This window comes from Cyprinodon tularosa, unplaced genomic scaffold, assembly GCF_016077235.1.
Source record: "Cyprinodon tularosa strain WSP-4 unplaced genomic scaffold, ASM1607723v1 ctg173, whole genome shotgun sequence".
NCBI classification, from domain to species: Eukaryota; Metazoa; Chordata; class Actinopteri; order Cyprinodontiformes; family Cyprinodontidae; genus Cyprinodon; species Cyprinodon tularosa.
In genome coordinates this window covers 114,854-133,408 of record NW_024038559.1, presented here as the reverse complement: position 1 = coordinate 133,408, position 18,555 = coordinate 114,854, and the positions used below count along the sequence as shown (strand labels likewise).

The window sequence follows — 18,555 nt, the reverse complement described above, 5'->3', positions numbered from 1 at the left end:
AGTTCATCTCTTCTGCAGGTTTAATGTCTTCAAAAACAAAAACTCCCCAGATTGTTCCTAGCCTAGATACAAACAGCTAAAGGAATAACACAACAGTATTGTTGTTGTTTTTTTGTTTTGGATAAAGGGCCATATAGTGTATATTATGTTAATGAAGGGATTGCGGCATTGTTTAATGTTTTATTTTGTGTAAAGGAATAAAAGAAAGAGCAGGAGATGCTGCGACAAACAAACCATGAGAATTGAAGTTATGCATCAAGAGTTTTCTATAAAAAGCAACTCTTAAATTTTTCATTATGCGCTGAAAGTTCTCTTGTATTTTTTAAAAGTTGTTATTGTGACCACTGAACTGTTAAAAAAAAGCTCTGGTGAATAAAAACTAGACTGCATTAAATGTTTTTTGACAATCAAGGGATTCAAATGTCCTTACTGATGTTATGTTAAATATTTTTTATTTACTCCACATTTTATCAGTTTTAAGGAAGGGACTGAGGGTATTTTATTTAAGCTCACCAGCAATGTTCTGAATCACTGATTTGTAGATCTGTGCTGTTTGTGGCTGTCTGTTACTACAACAACATATGGAGTTTGTTTACTGTTAATATCTGTGTGTGCAGTGCTGGATTTTGCATTAATGTCTCCCTTAGAAAGCCATTTCTTTCTAATAATTTATGCAAGAAATAATCTGATTTCTGGATAGGGGTGAAAAAACTGCAGTACAACATAAAGATCATAATCTAGTCTTTGATTCTTCACAATAATAAACCATTTATAAAGAACCTGTCTGCATACATGAAGTAGGCAAAAAAATCTATCATAAAATTTTCATATCAGGCCCAAATTTTCCAGATAAGGAACATCATAGCAAGACTGAAACATGAAATATGATAGTCTGGGGCTCCACTGGTGATCAAGAACACGAATGACTGTTTGTGACTAGTGGAACCATAAAAAATACTGTGGCTGAAAAGTGGTTTTCATTAAAGTGGCCTTAACTAGTGGCCCAGTTGAAGCCTAATTTTATAATAGCTAAATTAGAAGAGAGCAGAAACGAGCCATGATTCTTCCAGAGTGATGGAAACACTGATAACCAAATATCGCAAATATCTCCTGCCAGGGATTTCTACTATGCCAGCGACAATACGAGACAATTCTTTTCAACAGGTTGGTTTGGAAGGCCTTTTTCTTTTACACAATAGATAAATTATTTGTGAAATAAATTTTATTTCTTGCTGGGGTTTTTTGTGTCACATCAATATGAGTCTGATGTTTTTTAGTTTCCTGTGCATTAAATTCTGTTGAAGCAAACAAATTTTGTAAAAAGGTTCTTGCTGATGAAAAGTCCATAATTCCTCTTGAATATTAAAAGGCAACATGGCCAAATATATACATATTTTTATATATAACTTGGCTCAAAATATTTTTAATTGTCCATCTATGATATAAATAAATTCAACGTACTTTATTTTTGTGATTTTTTATTTGTTTATATATTATTCATCTCTTCATGCGTGATTAAAAAAGCAACTGCAGGATTTAAGCAACAATGATTAAATGGGTGAGTTGTTACAGTAATTATATAAAGTCAATAACATTGTTAGCTAATCTGACTTCAACCAAAAATTACAACAAAATGACCAGTCAGACTTCCAAGGAAATGTTAAAATACTCAAAGGAAGTGAAGCGCTAACAAATCGAAGCAAATAATTAAATAACACATCTGTAATTAAGAATTGATTTTATGTTTAGTATCTGGGCCATATTTCTGCTTCAGTCGACATGCTATATTTGTTGTTGAGATTGTTCCTCTGGGAGCTGGTGCAGCAGTGAACAAACCAGATGAGTAAAAGACAACTGAGGTGAAAACAAGGTTGGAACACCTGGACCAAAGCGCTGAGATGTAACACATTATTTAAATATAAAACCTGGGCTGTCTTTCAGGATTATGCAAAGATAACAGTTTGAAAAAAAAAAAAATAAAATCATGGTGAAAAAAACAAAACACAATAAAAACAAATGCAAAAAATTGTTAAAAAGCAGCATTGCACAGACTCAAAGCTCATTTCATTTAGCAAAAATACAAGATGAGTATTGCTGCACTAAGCTTCTATTTACCGTTCTGTGTATTGTTTTCACCAACGTTACTCCAATGTGCACCAATATTTAAAGTTGCAGCATTTCAGCTTTATGTCTAGAGGTCAAATGACAGATTAAACTTAAAATCCATCCCCTTTATGTGTAACACATGTGCTTCTCTGCAGGCACTATTATCCACTCCTGCTTCCCCAGCAGTAAAGTCACATGTGGGGATTTATTAGCTAGTTATAACCAAACTCCTGCTAAGCTGGCTTATTGTGGTGTTGCCGATAGCACAAGATATTTTATGGGGGCTTCCATAAATCATGCTGAAAGCAAACATACAATGTTGGAGGTGGAGATTGAAGAGGCAGTTGGAAAGCATGAGATGGTCAGCAAGGAATGAGCAAAAATATGCTCTGCTTAAAAAGCCATTTGTCTCTAATGCAACACCCCAGCGTGAAATGAGTTTGATGGGTGAGAAAATAAAAAAAATACTGAGCAAACACTTCTGAGAAATGTGGGTGACCTTAAGGTTGCAGCTGATTTAACAGAAATTATTAGCCTTGGGTGAGGATGTTTTTTTGTTCTTACACTTAAGTGATTAAAGTAACTTCCATATCTTCTTCTAATTTGCTTTTAAATGAATGAAATATAAAATTTAAAGGAAAATTCTAGTCAGAAAGGAATGATCAATGGATCATTATCTATACCTAAAACTAGCATGTTCGCGGTGATTTAATGAATTTAGCATTAAACAGTAAAAAAATTAAAATAATATTTTTTGTTGCGATCACTGAGTCCGAGAACGGCTATTTTTGCCCAAATATAGCAACACCACTGTTCGTTAGAGCTATAGTTAAACTGACTATGCCCACGTGCATGGCAGGTAATACATCAGGTAAAAGTGAAAAAGGAATTAGTTATTTCACCTTTCCAATTCATGATCCTCCACAGACGGTTTAGAAAAACAACGTAATATGTAGCCAACATTTAGAAAAATAATGTTTTAAAGATGACTTGTATAATAGCGCATTGTGACAGACACCAGATACAGCACTGGGCCTTAATCAACAGCCAATACAGCACTGTGACGTCACAAACCATGTTTTGAAATGATAGTTACTCTTAATTAAAAACACTTACCATTGAACAGTATTTAATAATGTCACGTTTAACGTACTTTCAGAAGTTTGAATTTTGAATATGACCAGACTTTTCCTTTAACTCTTGTTGCCAAGCTTTACAAACTGAAATTATTCAAATAACACGATTAAAACATCCTAATATCCTTTAAAGGAGAGATTTCACACATCCTGTATTTAAACTGGTACCTTTAAGTCTAAATATGATGCCTGAATGAATCTTCTCATATAATTGTCCACAAGTGTCTTATCAGCTGGGTTTTAAAGATAAAATGAGATACTTAATCCTACAGCCAGAAACGCGGAGATATTCTAAATTGGTCTGTTCGCACTAATTATCTAAATGTGTGAAGAGCGTATTTATTATAAAATATTGCAAAGTGAGCTTAGAGCAGCTTTCAATAAAGTGTTACAAACAGAACATGTTCTCTAACAATACTGAACAACCACTGATTATCCATCATATCTTGTGTACAACTAAGCTAGTATATTCAAATCACATTGCAGTTTCAATTTTCAAGAGTAATTTGAACTGGTGTTGCTCACAGGTTAAATAGTCACAGTTGAATAACCTAAACTTTAAAGAGCATTTTGTGAGTAATGAGGTCAACGTTTGATCAAAGAAGATGTAGGAGTCTGATTTTATTAACAGTAAAGTACAGAAGCTGATTGATTATTGCCAATAGAAAATAAAGGTTAATACTCTGTTATCAAGTGCTGGAAATTCATTTTGGGTTTTCTATTGTATTGAATATTCATCTTTCTACAAATGATGATGCATTTGATAACTTTGGTAACTTTGATGAATGGGAGAATATCCAAAACAAGAACTTGTGTACAATACCAGTTTAATTACTGTTTCTCTAAATCAAACATGGTTGAAATTACAAATATGGGCTCAAATATAAGCAATACACCAATACTAATATATTATTACAGTACGTGCCTCTCTGCAAAATTCACTTTGATTGAATTACTTTTCTTGCCACTGTAGACCACCAGGCATCGTTCTGTTATATGAATATCTGGCCACTCTGCAGGACACAATTTAGGTTGTTGAGGTTGACTCTCAGGCACAGACATGGTATTTAAACAGAATCCACAAATACTAATGTGTATTTTCCTGCCACCAATATCAATTCCTTCCAATAGCCCAGCAGTTAACTCAAGGCTTCTTCTTTGAGGTTTCATGCCATGAATCGTTCAGTTCATGGCATACAGTTCATTTTCATCCCAAAAAACAAAAACCTAAAATAAATTCAAATTTGTGAGCCATATATTTATTGTATCATTATTATTACTTCAACATAAAAAAAGAGTTAACATGCATTTTTATTTGGAAGCCCAAAGTGAATATAAGATCCATGTTAGTGGGAAGTGTGTGTGTTATTTTCTCTAGGAATGAGCACAGTTGTTCAAAAAAACAACTTTTTTTTATTAGTGGTGAATGCAGTATGATTAAGGGTTTAAGTTTTGGTAAAATAAAAGAGGGATACCTGCCTCCCTGCCTGCCATCCTGCCTGTTTGTCTGTCTTAAGGTTATTAAAGGATTAGAAAGTTGTATTTTCTGTGAGTTCCTAAGAGAATATAACTTTGAGCAGCAATAATATATGCAAAAAAGCACAAAAAAAATATATAAAACTTTGTTTTGGAACATTTCTCCAGGGGAGGCTCTGGTGTGAAAAATGTTTTAGGAAATAATCAAACAAACAAAACTGAACACATTATAGTTAGAAAAACAGCAGTTGAGTATATAAGGATACAGCTTGAGGCAAACTACACCAAGTTCTCTTTTTCCTACAGTTTCCCCTTCACTGGAGAAAGAGGAGAGTCTTTCCTAGATATCATCTCCTCCACACTCACACTTTAATAAGGAGAACCAGAGCTGCTATAGAGTGTCAGAATAGAGGAGAGAGTGAAATAATTTTAATTCTAAAAATACCTCAAACAGCAGAAAACCATACAGCCGATAATTAGGGATCGAATAGGTGTGAAAGAGAAGTGTTAAAGCAATTAAAATAAGAGATTAGAGCTGGATTTGTTGACTGAATTTTTTTCATTGTTTTTATTCTTTCAACATGTTAATTGTAGATTTCAGCAGTATATTTCACAGGGAAAAAAAAGGTTACAACACCACCCGAACTGACAGACACTTTTATGTAACAAGCAACAAAGGAATAGAGCTTGCATTTGATGCATCATTGATAATAACACATGTGCTGAATATGAATTTAGGATTCATTCAGCAGCTCCCTTCTCGCTGTCCTTGAACTATTTTTTAGAGTCTCTTTAAAAATTATTTTTGGTTGAGTATGAGCCTTAAGATGGTCTCTATCCTGACTGCTACACATGTCTTTAATTCTATGCTGTAGGATGCATATTTGAAATGTGCTCGTGAACCTAAAGAAATACATGTGTATGATGGAATTTAGACACAAATCAAATACCTTTTTTTCAGGCACCTCTTCAATCTATAGCATGATGGGTTTATGGGTCTGGCTGAGCAGATAGTCTCAGTGAAAATCAATACCGCCTACAGATGGTTTCATGTACTATTCAGCAATAGCACAAGAATCAGTAATCTATGCTTATACTGACTGTGGGCAAAACCGAAAGAGGGAGGTGGAGAGAAAATGCAAGTAAATAAAGCGTAAAGTGAACAAAATTGAGATGTTTTTCAACAAAAAAATGTATGAATTGGTAGTTCCTTTTTTTATTATTGTTTTTTTTTAAATGTATTTTGTAATGAAAAGTTCTGACTTTAGCAAAAAAAAAAAAAAAAAATTTAGATCCACAATTGATGATCATGTGTTCTTTGTTTAGGTTTGTGACTTCATAGAGCCAAAGGGAAAAACATGCAATAAATGAAATCCTTAACTGAGCTCTACAAAAATGATGTTGTTTATCGTACCTTAAGATTTCTTAAGAAAACGTGTCTATGTAAACTACTTTAAAGATGTTCCTACTATTGCACTGAGCCCGCGTTACATTCATACAGTCATTATCAGACCTCAGTGAAAAACAAGATATAAGTCAATAGTGTTTGTCTTTGGGAAACTAAAGTACAATAAGTAATAAAAAAAATATTTAAAGCAGTTTTGTGACTAAGATTGAAACTTTGCTTAATGATGAATCCTTAGAGGGTTCCCTTTAGAATATATATAGAAAAGCACTTACAAGGAAAAAAAAATATTAAACAATAAACACTCTTAACTCTTAGAAGTTATATTATAAATATTTGTAACAAATATAATATTATACAAGTGGGATCTATTTCTGCCGGCGCAAAATCTGCTAGATGTCAAAGTGCATTTCCAAACAATACAGGTTTTTGTGCAGCCAGAAAATTAATGACCAACTTTAAATATTTAACTGTTTAACTCACTTCCGGAAGGTTGGTATGGACCCCTGCAGTGACCGGCCGGGAGAGGTGCCTGATCCGTGGCTCTGTCCTGAAAGTAAGCTGTCTGTTTCAAAGGCAAACATCCCATCCCGGTCATCAGGAACATCCAGATACTCTCCATCACTCCACATTCCTACTGTGCCGTCCATCGACTGATATCGGATATCGATAGTGACATTGGTCTGAAAATGAAGGGAGAGAAACAATTAGACTAAATGATGAAATGCTGTTAAGCTTAAAGCAGAAATATGGTCTATAATTTTATGAATAATCTGTAATGTGTCTTTTTGGTGACCGACTGATTAAGTAGATTGAAAAATGTGACTGCTTTGAACGCTTTGGATTGAGGACAACAAATCATCCAAAGCTTGACTGTTCTGTGGCTTCTTCCTTATTTTATTTATATTTGCCCAAAACCAACTTCCTGGTTTTTTTTTTTTTTATGATGATTACCTTTTTGATTAGAACATTGATTCTTTACTGTTATTTATAACGATCTGCTATGGTAGAAAATTATTGGTATTTTCATATCTTGATATGACATTTACCCATTTTTCCTGCAAAAGTTGCTAAAATCATATCATATTGTGGTGATATTTGTTATTCACAGTCCTCTTAGGTGGTCACAGGTTTACATCTGAACTCCGTGTCATTGCAAAAATAAAATGTTCTTCTCATGATGTCTTCAGGCACATGCTGACACTGCACTGCATTGGCTCACTACTTCCAATACAAACTATTAAATTAAACAATCAAGTCTGAAAAGAAGTCAGTTTTATGTCACTACTAATTCAAATGCCCTATCATCGGAAGAAGTTTTACAAATACATGAACAATATTATGTTTAGATGTATATAGATAGCATTATGAAATGAAGTATTGTAAATATGGATGCAATCTCATCAAGTTGAAGAGAGAAAAAAAAATCCTTTATGTCATTTACTTCAAATGATCAGATATGTCTTTTTATGTTTTTTATTTTTTTATTATTTTTTTAATATGATAGATAATTGTTTAAACTTAAATTAATTCTTGCTTATTCATATTTTCTTTGCTTTAGACAAACAGCACTTTGGACATAATTTTTTCTAGTTTTAGAGCTGCTAGCATTCCTGCAAACTCTCTAACATACAGTAAAAATGAGATATAAGGCTTATACAGCAGAGAATATCCAAAGTTGGTAATACATTTGAATTCTCAATAAGGGATCCAGCTATATACTGTTGTATTAACAATGTCTTAATATTGGCAACCAAGTTGGCATTGCAATAAATCTTTTCGCCTTGTTTGCAATAAAAACTCTGACTGATGCTTTAATACAGGCATGAAACATAGATGACCCCCGCAGTTTGTCTTTGGCGTGCTCTTGGGTGACATGTTTGGCCACATACTATCCTCTTGACAGTGACCTAAACTTTATAGCAGACCGTCCAATTTATTTCACCGACAAAGACAAATGAGGGGAAACATATAGGAGAAACTCCCTGCCTTTACTCTATCCTGCTCTGCTTCATGGCCTTTTTCTTACAACATCCTCACCAGGCAATCTTTGTGGTCCAACAGGAGTTAGAGTTGTTGATATGGCAACAACACTAGTAGTGCTCCCAGGTAATGTCAGGTTTAGTGTTACCACTCTCTTGCTTCATGGATGCTCAGCAGTGAAATTCTCCTCACGGTGTTTGTGTGTTCAGAGAAACCCTAATGAACACACTGCATGGGTGTGAATATGAGCTTGCATGAACACCCAGGAGCGCCCTCATGCAGCGTTTCATCATCTCAGCAACAACCCACCAGAACTCCTCACTCCTCCAACATAGTCCAGCACACTGCAGTGGTTTTGGATTTTATAGTGTTTGTTTCGCTCATTTCATTCTATAACATTATCCACCCATACATATACACTCTTACATTATATATTCTTAAACCACACATTTCTCTTCACCACTAAGCTACATACTCTATGCATTATTTAAAATCAATAGAATATATGGATCAAAGTTGATGTTAAGCTTCTGAGTTTGCTGATACTGGTTTAAGAGTGCAGCATATATCAGAGTCTTTACCATTTCAATGACACAATAAAATAAAATCAGATTTAATTTCTCTACTTTATGTTTCATATGAGGTTTTCCTCCTTGCTTTGCAAGCCCATTGTTCAAATAAAATTTGAATAAATTAAATAAATAAACAAATACACAATGTCATATGATCTATTTTAAATGAGGAGTTTCAATCTTTTCATGCCTAACAAATTATATCTATCCCCCTTGAACATGTTCATATTTTATTATGTTACAACAACAAACTCATTGTGTTGAAAAATCTATATTTTTTTGTGATTGAAAAAAATTCCAGATGGATTATAGAAAAGTTTTAATATAATGGCTAACTTTGAGTTTTTCAGGTTGGAAAGATTATACAATATTCAAGTTCAATGTGGTTGCTTTTTTTTCTTCCAAAAAAACAAGCAGAGTTGTGTTCTTTAAACAGAATTTTGCAAATGCTCAAATGTATAGGAACTTCTTTAACATGTCTAAAATCTGTTTTGATTTTAGACTTGTTTTATTTGGTATATTTGCCCTGTGTCAACGTTTCAACCAGCTGGAAATTGAGGTGAGGTAGAAGAATTGGATTCTGATACGTATGCCATGCATCAGTATTACAGTAGTCAAACAAACCAACAGCTTAATGCTAGTAGCACCATGCTTAGCAGTTATTATGGTGTTCTTTGAAATATAAACCTTAATCCTAACTACATTTCATTAAACTAAAGTTAAATAATTGAATATTTTTTCTCATATGATCAATAATGTTTCCCCAGGATGCAATTGGTATGTCCATGTAGGAAGGAGCAAGTGTTAGAGGCGCTTGCTTAGCTGTTTGTAGGTAGGAGTACTGTATGTATGTTTAAGAAAATCTATGCAAATTTAAAAAAGCACCCATTTTTCTAACTTTAATTGGGATTGTAAGTTACAGTAGATGCATCCTTTGAAAGCTAAAATTGATATAATATTCATGGCTGTTATGTGTATGATTACTATATTAACCAAAACAAGTAACTGAAAAGGATGTTTTTATGACCGAAGGAGGAATAAATATGCACTGTACCAACACACTGTACAAGAAGACAGCCAACATAATACAGAAACCTTTAGAATATAGTAGCTCAAACACCCTAAACTGAAAGATCTTACCTTTATTGATGTGTTGTTGTCATCAATCAGGGTATCTGTCAGCTCTACATGTCCCTCTTCAGCCACTTTCTGGAGCACCATACAGAAAGTCCCTATCAGTCTGCAGAAACAAAAAAGTCACAAAATGTAAAACAATTAAAGTAATATATTATGACATGTTGGGTTTTATTTTATTCTTTTGATCTATGCTGCCCATCTGTTCACCCGTATAGGCTCTCTGAGTCATTGCAATATCACTCCTGCCTTTTCACTCACAGTAATAAAAACATGGCTAATTGTATTTCCTCCGGCTTGCTCACCAGAGGCATCTGTTCTCCACTGTGTTTCCTTTCTCACAGTATGGAGGTGAATGTGTCATGAACAGAGGCTGCTATGGTGAGATGAGAAACACTGAAAAAGGGCCATGCTGTCACCAGCTCACATATAAAATCTGAAACGTAACAACGTTCAAACACAACCCAACCTCTCCGAGGTGAAGGGTTGTTTCCTTTGCCAACATTTTGACAGTACTATAAGCTTGTATATTTACATGTCCAATTTGGATACAATACATATTGTTAAAAAAATTCCAGCTATGGTTTTTGTAACCGTCTATGTCAGACGACCAAAAATGTAAAATATTATTTAAAAAAGAGGTGAATTTGATACTTTGAAAGACTGCTGCTGTGTTTTGTGAAGCATTGATCACATCGAAGTCATCCAATGCCAAAGACAGTTTAGGTAGATCAAAGGTAAAGAACCTGAACTATATCCAAAACCGTGTTATCTTCTGAACTGAACATCTTGACAGGGTGATACACAGAACATTTAATATTAATTTCTTCTAAAATCCTATACTGGAAACAAATCCAATAATAAACACATTAACAGAAAAATAGATAAATATTGATGTTTTTCTTGGTTTTTAAAGATAAAAGCGTATCCATTGAGATAATTTTTCACCTGTAAAATGCCTGTAAAAGTCATTTTGACATCAAGATGCAGGACTTCAAAGTCTGTTTTATGATGCAGGGAAGGGCCATCTGACATAAGAGATCTTTGGTCTCTTCAGAATGATAATAACGGTCTCGCCTTATTACAGATAATAATGGATGTGTTGAAACACCAATTCTGATTGTTTTGATCAGGTTTCACCTAATCCTTAAGATTCTTTAAGGATTATTTTATTCAGCTGTGTGTCCTCAAAAGCAAACAATTTAACCAGACCCATGACTTCAAATTGTGTCTTGCATAGTGTCTGAAAAAATCTATAAAAATTAAAACAAACAATGATGTAAGGAGTCTTAATAGTTAACATTTTAAATAATATGAGAACGACTTAGTGCCTTCCAACAAATATGTATATATCCTAAATCACTTTATATTTTGTCACATTAAAATTAAACCTCAATTTCATTCTAACTTAGAAATTTACTTAGATCTGGACCATGGCTGTCTTACTCCAGTCTTTAAAGCTGGTGTCCATATTATCGATATTTCCCTTCCTGACATAGCATATTCAAAAGGCTGGATGATATCTTAATATTACTGAGTTCTTTAGTGGCCGGGTATTATTATTTAAATTAAGGTGTGAAACAAAGAAACAGCTAAAACATGCAGCATATAACTGGTAATGTTCATCACTGATCTAAACTATATACTGTACCACTGGTCACATGTTTAGCCTTATTATCCTGCTGGAAGTTGAAGTTCCACCTCAACCTGAAATCTAAAGGAGTCTCTAACAGGATGTACTCCTGTGCTATCTTTAGCTCAGTCCACATTTCCATTGACTCTGCCCCTGCAGATGAAAAACAGCACCACAAGACAAGGCTACCATCATCATGTTTTATGGTGGAGATGGTACAGTATATTCACAGTAATACACTGCTAGTTCCAGCCACAATGGTTTACAAGGAGCCGAAGATTTTTTTTTTCATTTTCTCATCTGACAAAAAGCCCTTTTTTCACATATTTGCTGTCTCCTTTACATGGCATTTTAAATATTTTTCCTTCAAAAAGTCTTTCCTTTAGATCTACAGCTCCTCCAGATGAACCATGAGCATGTTGGCTTCTCCTTTTCTCTACCTGCTTAAGTAAGAAGATAGCCAAGTCTCTTACGGATTGCAGCGTTACCAAAGAGTACTCTCTATTTTGAAATTATGAATTTAGTGGTGTGGTGGTTTCTCTAGAGCTAGACTGTGTCTTAAAACTTGTCTGCTTCATTTCCATTTGGTCTTATTTACTGTTATCTGCCCTTTAGGCATTGAACAGATGTTTAATTGTTGAGACAAGATTTCTAAGTTTCTATATAATACTTTTATTTTAGCCTTTTAAAGTCCCGTTGTGCTCGATTTAGACAAATGAATAGCATTAAAAAAGTTATATTCTCAAACAAGTGGATTTTCATGATATATGCTCTTTAAAAATGAACACTTTTGCAGGCAGTGCATTGTAAAACTTTTACAGAGTATTCACAATTAGCAGGGTAAATAAATATTTTGTGAAAATACTGACTATGTTCTTCTCTTTAAAATGTATGCAAATACATAAAGCAATAAAAATAATTTGATAAAATACTGAATGCAGGCCACTGCTGCCCAAGGACTCTTCACTGCTCCATGAGATTGGGAGAAACTCTGTACAGGCCCATTCAAGCATCCAATTAGAGCTGGTGAATAATTTAAAGAGTTTACTTCATAACAGTGCATTGTAGGCAGAGCAATGAGTCACAGAAAAAAGTAGCAAAGTCACAATATAGGTCATTTCCTATATGACATTTGTTAACACCCATGTCACGGTTATTTATTTCATAGCACTTAAACAACAATAAAATGGCTCAACAAAGCAATCATTACGAGCAAACACCACAGGTGTTTAGTAGGCAGCTTACAGAGAAATGTTATTTTTCAACAAAGCTATTCATCCACTACCCAAACATACACATACACTGATAATCTGCTGTGTTATCTTGGTGAAACGTGTGCTGTAACAGCATCATACCATCTTGACATCTAGGCGAGAGTAACAAAAGCATACACTAACATCTGTAATTGAATATGAAAAACATAAAATACTTTCTAATTACTTTATAAGGAAAGACTAACACAACCAAGATAGGCATCCTATTATCAGAAGGTAAATAAGGCTGTTATTATTCCCTGTCCTCTCCCTGCATTAATCCCTCTCTACCCGGCTGTTGTTCCAAGCCCTTCTATATCATGACTATGAATTCAATGGACATGGATGTAAAGTCTAACGAGAATAAGCAAAAGCTCAGAAGGCAATGATGAGCTACATTTTATTTTCATACTAGGATTCACTTTAGGTCAGAGTTTTTTTTTTTGGTTTTTTTTGTAAAGGGATTCCCCTTAGGTGCAGGCAGGTGAGTTACTGTCAGACTCCCCAATGCATACATTTCCAGGGATGGCTGATGTGACTAAAGGTAAAGTTGTGGAAGATACTAATAGCTTTGGGGAGAAAAGTTTTTCTTGAAGTTCAACTTTGATCCCTATCAAAGTGAGTGCAAACCCACCTCTGTTTAAACAACCACCTCCCTCATCAGACAGGACTAATCAATACATTCGGGTCTCCACTGTCATTTCCTTTCAAGCATTGTGACCAGTGTACAAGTGGTGAATAATTGAATTGAGTGGAGCCTGTCATGTTCTCCCTCACTTTTTACCATTTCAAAAGGTCCTATTCATTATTGACTAACAATTTACTTTCCTCTTCTCTATTCAGAATTTCAAAGCCCATCTTTCTATTTTGTATCTTATTTTTTTGGGATTATGGTATTTTTTCTAATCAAATCACAACATTCTAAAGCACGGACCCTGATAAGAACTACTTTACAAGTGACATGATAATGAAATTTATTTTAAAACCAAGTGGAGAAACAATCACATTTTAAATTTATTGTTCAAAGATACATCTATTGGATGACAAAGCAAACAATAAAATAGAAAATATATTGGTTCCTGATGACAAAAAGGTTTATTAGACAGTTTTTGATGGGTAAATTCCCCAAAATCTGTTTTCCAGATTCCCCTGGTTCAGCTGTTTTTACTGCTGTGATGCCTGCAGGCAGAGTGCTGCTCTAACTTAGAAAGAGCCAAGTAGCATCACAGCAAAGATTCAAAAGAAACATGGAAAAAAATGGTGTGACCCAGATTTTTTTTCATTCAATTCCTTTTAATAGGGGGTTCTTTTTAAAGCCATCTAACAGAAGAACATTAAAGAAGTTTTAGCACTGATGCCCCATACTGCTTTCATAGCTTTCATTATGTAGGGAAATGTCCTTATTACAGTAAATCTTTCCTTATTACAGTAAATCTAAAACATTAGTTATAATAATTAAAATAATCTTGGAATGGAAGCATATGAAAGATTGCTTGCAAAATATTTTTTTTAATCATACATCATCCTATTTGAATAGACTTAGACCTAAACTTTACTGTCATTTTGTATGCACAGAGTGTATTCAAAATGAAAAAAAATTCTATGCAAACAGCTTACAACAGTGAAATGAGATTGCGGTTGGAATAAGATAACATTAAAATATCAAGTGCAGCAGTGATCAGATTGTGACAATATAGGAGAAAAAAACAGCTTAAAATAGTATCGCAAAAAGGCATTTATATGAAAACGTTCAGTGTAGTGCAAAATAATATGGTGCAAATGCAGTAGAACGTTGAATATATATATATATATATATATATATATATATATATATATATATATATATATATATATATATATATATATATATATATATATGTATATACCGCTAACCACTAACTCTGTCTTTGTGCAAGGGGGAACTGGAGGAGCACTTCCAGAGGCCTACAAAATGACCTCCAGCAGACCACAAATGTGTATGTGTTTGCACAAAGGTTTAGAAACTGACTCGATCAGGATAGTATGAGGGCCCGACGTCCACAGATGTGTGTTGTGCTCATAGCCCAGCACCATTCTGGACACTTGGCAGTCATATAGGGAGATCATACGGGTATGTGGAGGTCACACACAACACTGAACCTCATTTTGACCTGTTTTAAGTACATTAAATCAAAGTTGGATCAGAGTTGGATTCATTTTGTGTGTGATTCCAAATTCAGGTCTCCACTGTTTAATACATTTTAACATTTAGTATGATCTTGTGGTCAGCACATGCAACTTTGTAGAGAATAAAATATTCAATGAGAATATTAAATTCATTCAGATGTGTTATTTTTTTAGCAGTGCACTTTCTGCTGTTATAATATAAGAAACCAAGTATTATACACTGTCTGGCTTTACAATAAGTTTACCTTGCTCAATCTCCTATGGGTAACTCGTGTATGTCATATTGTCAAACGGAAACTTACCGGTAAGCATAATGATTTCTCTATTGGCATACATAACATTGGAATATGCTTTACACTAAACTATAGATACTACCCCTGTCAAGCCATGGAGAGCTGCTATCCTGCAGTCCATTCAGCCATTCTGCAGCAATAGACCCCTGCAAAGTTCAATGGGGTCCTTATGGGGGAGTTCAGCCATCGGATTAGGATGTATTGGAAAAAGCACTGGTTTATGTCTTGCTGGATAAGAGTTCTTTGGGACTTGACATGGTCATCTCTTATCTATTTTACCTAGTTTAAGTACCTACGATAATTTATGGTGCTTGAATATGAACCTCCACCTGTCTCAAGCCTTTTGAAAGCCTCTAACAGCTTTTTTTACAGGGCTGAGTCACAATTTCTTACAGGACTGTTTTGCTCTATTCATATTCTCATCAACTTTTGCCAGTTTCACTGACCTTGCAAAAGATAAAAACATTACTACAGTATAACTCTGTAAAAACCGAAAGAGGGGGTGCTTTATTTAGTGTTGCGGCTTGCAATTTTTCCACCTCACATTCCCACCTTCTTGTTTTTCTTTCTGTTCTTGAGACCTTTATATGTGAATCAGTGACCTGAATTTAAAAACTTGGACATTTAAACTTCTTATTTTCTCTTTATGAAAACAGACACAGTTCATTCATGAGCAGCATTTCGTGAAAGCATATGCCTCAGCGTAGTGAAAAACAAATGATTAAACATGTTGTATGTGCCCTTAGTGTACAGCAACCCTCATGCATCGTTGCCACTTTTGTGTTATGGTAATGTGATCACACCTATATTTGTGGGGTGTGACACATTGGCCTTGTAGTGTGTTGGTACTTAGAGCAATGAAGTAGGTCGGTTATCATAATAGTAATGTAGCCTGTGGACATATGGAGCAGGTGTGAGAACAACAGCAACTACTGTCCACTCTGAATTATTTATCAACCTTAGTGTGCCGGGTTTAGTATGTTTACTTGCAACTTAAATATGAACCAAACTGCTTATAGTATTTGTTTTCTTAACTGTGTTTAGGTCTCTTTTTTGGCAATACCGAAACAGACCATATTTTAGGTTTAATTTTGGCTAAACAAAGTTAGTTAGGCCATGGTTCTCGACCGGAAAAAGGTGGCTTGTCCCCTTCAGGTTGGAGGAGAGTCCCTGCCTCAAGTGGAGGAGTTCAAGTATATTGGGGTCCTGTTCACGAGTGAGGGAAGAATGGAGCGGGAAATCGATAGACGGATCGGTGCGGCTGCTGCAATACTGCGGACGCTGCACCGGTCTGTTGTGGTGAAGAGAAAAAGGCAAAGCTCTCAATTTACCGTTCGGTCTACATTCCTACCCTCACCTATGTTCATGAAATCTGGATCATGACCGAAAGAACAAGCGGCTGAAATGAGCTTTCTCCACAGGGTGGGTGGGCTCTCCCTTAGAGATAGGGTGAGGAGCTCGGTCATTCGGGAGAGGCTCAGTGTAGAGCCGGTTCTCCACATCGAGAGGAGTCAGTTGAGGTGGCTCGGACATCTTCTTCGGATGCCCCCTGGACGCCTCCCTCGGGAGGTGTTCCAGGCACGTCCCACTGGGTGGAGGCCCAGGGGACAACCCAGGACACGCTGGAGAGACTACGTCTCTCGGATGGCCTGGGAGCGCCAAGGGCTTCCCCCAGCAGAGCTGGAGAAGGTGTCTGCGGAGAGGGAAGTCTGGGAGTCTCTGCTTAGTCTGCTGCCCCCGCGACCCGGTTCCGGATAAAGCAGGAGACGACGAGACGAGACAAGACGACGAGACGAGAAGTTAGCCCGTTATTTATTTTTTGACTTTGTTGGGACCTGGGGAATGTCGTGGGTTTTATGATTGTACTATCATAATGATGACCATACATACTTACACACCTTTTCAGTCAATTAATATGGTTAGGAGTAATAAATTTAATTCTGAAATATAAGAAATTTAAAAAGTAGAATTGGAGAAAAATATTAAACATCATTTGGAAAGCAATAAAACATATTTTATATAAAAATCTAAATAAACAGCGAAGCATTGTGTTGTCTTTAATTTCATTGTCTCCTGCCACCAGGTCGTACTCATCATAATCTGTTGTGAGGTACAGAAGACAACTTGTTTATCAAATTCCATGAATAAGCAGAGGGATGTATCATCTGTTATATAACATTACAGCATTATGTTAATAAGGATCTAAGTCCGCTGGTTGTTGACATACTTCAAAACACCCAAAGAATGAAACAAACAACTTGACACAACAACCCTGACACGATTTAAGACCTATATAAAATTGTTCATACTCCCTTACCTTACAATGCCAAATTAGATTTTCACAAGAGTTCACGAGAATTCTAGCTTTGTCACACTATCAGAGGGAGTTGCTTTTCAAACAAAGAGCTTTGCCAAAACAATGTGACAACCTTCATCTGATGATGGAAAGCTGTGCAATAATAAAAATATTTCTAGTCTGTTTACTTAACAGTGGCAGGTTAGCACTGCCTTGATGGAAAACTCACAGTACGTATGTCTGCACACCTGTCACCTGTTTTTTAGATCTCAGTCATGCTCCTGTCAGGATAAGAAGTGAATCACTTTATGACTACAAGGTCACAAGAATAACATGTCAAGACATCGGAAGCAAAAGAACAGCGCAAAAAGTGAATAAAATTTGAATGAGGTCAGGATTATGTAACCTTTCTTCAGCCTTGTCTCCTAAACGCTTATATAAAGAATCAATTAACCCAAGATAAAATATGATTAGGCCTGGAAGGGATGGGCCTGCTTTCAAACTGTCTATGATTTCGCACAAGAGGTGAAAAAAAACACTGAATGGGAAACCTTACAGTTAGCAAGAACAACTGTGTAACAGCTAAGTTTGCCATATTAGTTCAAGTATTTCATTCTGTTCTTCCAAGCACCTTAGATGATTTGCTAATGCATTGGTTACTTACCTTAAACCTAAGTTGCAATAATATAAACTACAATCTCCTTTAAGTCACAAAGCTACCACCTTAAAACTTCAATTCAACAATGCTTTATTTTGCTATGATATATTTTTATAACTTCCAGCAAGGAGGTTATGTTTCCAGCTGTGTTGGTTTTTCTGTTTGCATTCAATATAAAATTATGGACGGATTTTGCCTAAATTTTCAAAAAAGGTGTATAAAAAGGTGTATATTCTGACTAGCATATATATTATTAGATTTTGGTGATAATCTTTTAAAAAGATTCTGTGAATACAGGTAGTAAGTTAAGGTGGAAATAACAATATGCCAGGGAAAATGAGTTACTTGGCAGAGGTCTTCGCTCTCTGAGTGCATTTCCAGCTGAGATGGGAAGTAACGAAGTACAAATACTTCGTTACTGTACTCAAGTAGATTTTTCTGATA

General features: G+C 35.2%; 1 protein-coding gene across 1 annotated transcript in view; it reads right to left on the bottom strand.

Annotated features, from left to right (window-relative positions):
- Positions 1-18,555, bottom strand: part of otofa (otoferlin a) — a 114,036-nt gene that overhangs the window by 55,321 nt on the left and 40,160 nt on the right. Inside the window, exons 4-5 of the mRNA XM_038281669.1 lie at positions 9,819-9,918; positions 6,607-6,806 (exon numbers count right to left, since the gene is read on the bottom strand). Coding sequence (XP_038137597.1) covers positions 6,607-6,806; positions 9,819-9,918 — 300 coding nt within the window. The remainder of the gene's footprint in view (positions 1-6,606; positions 6,807-9,818; positions 9,919-18,555) is intronic.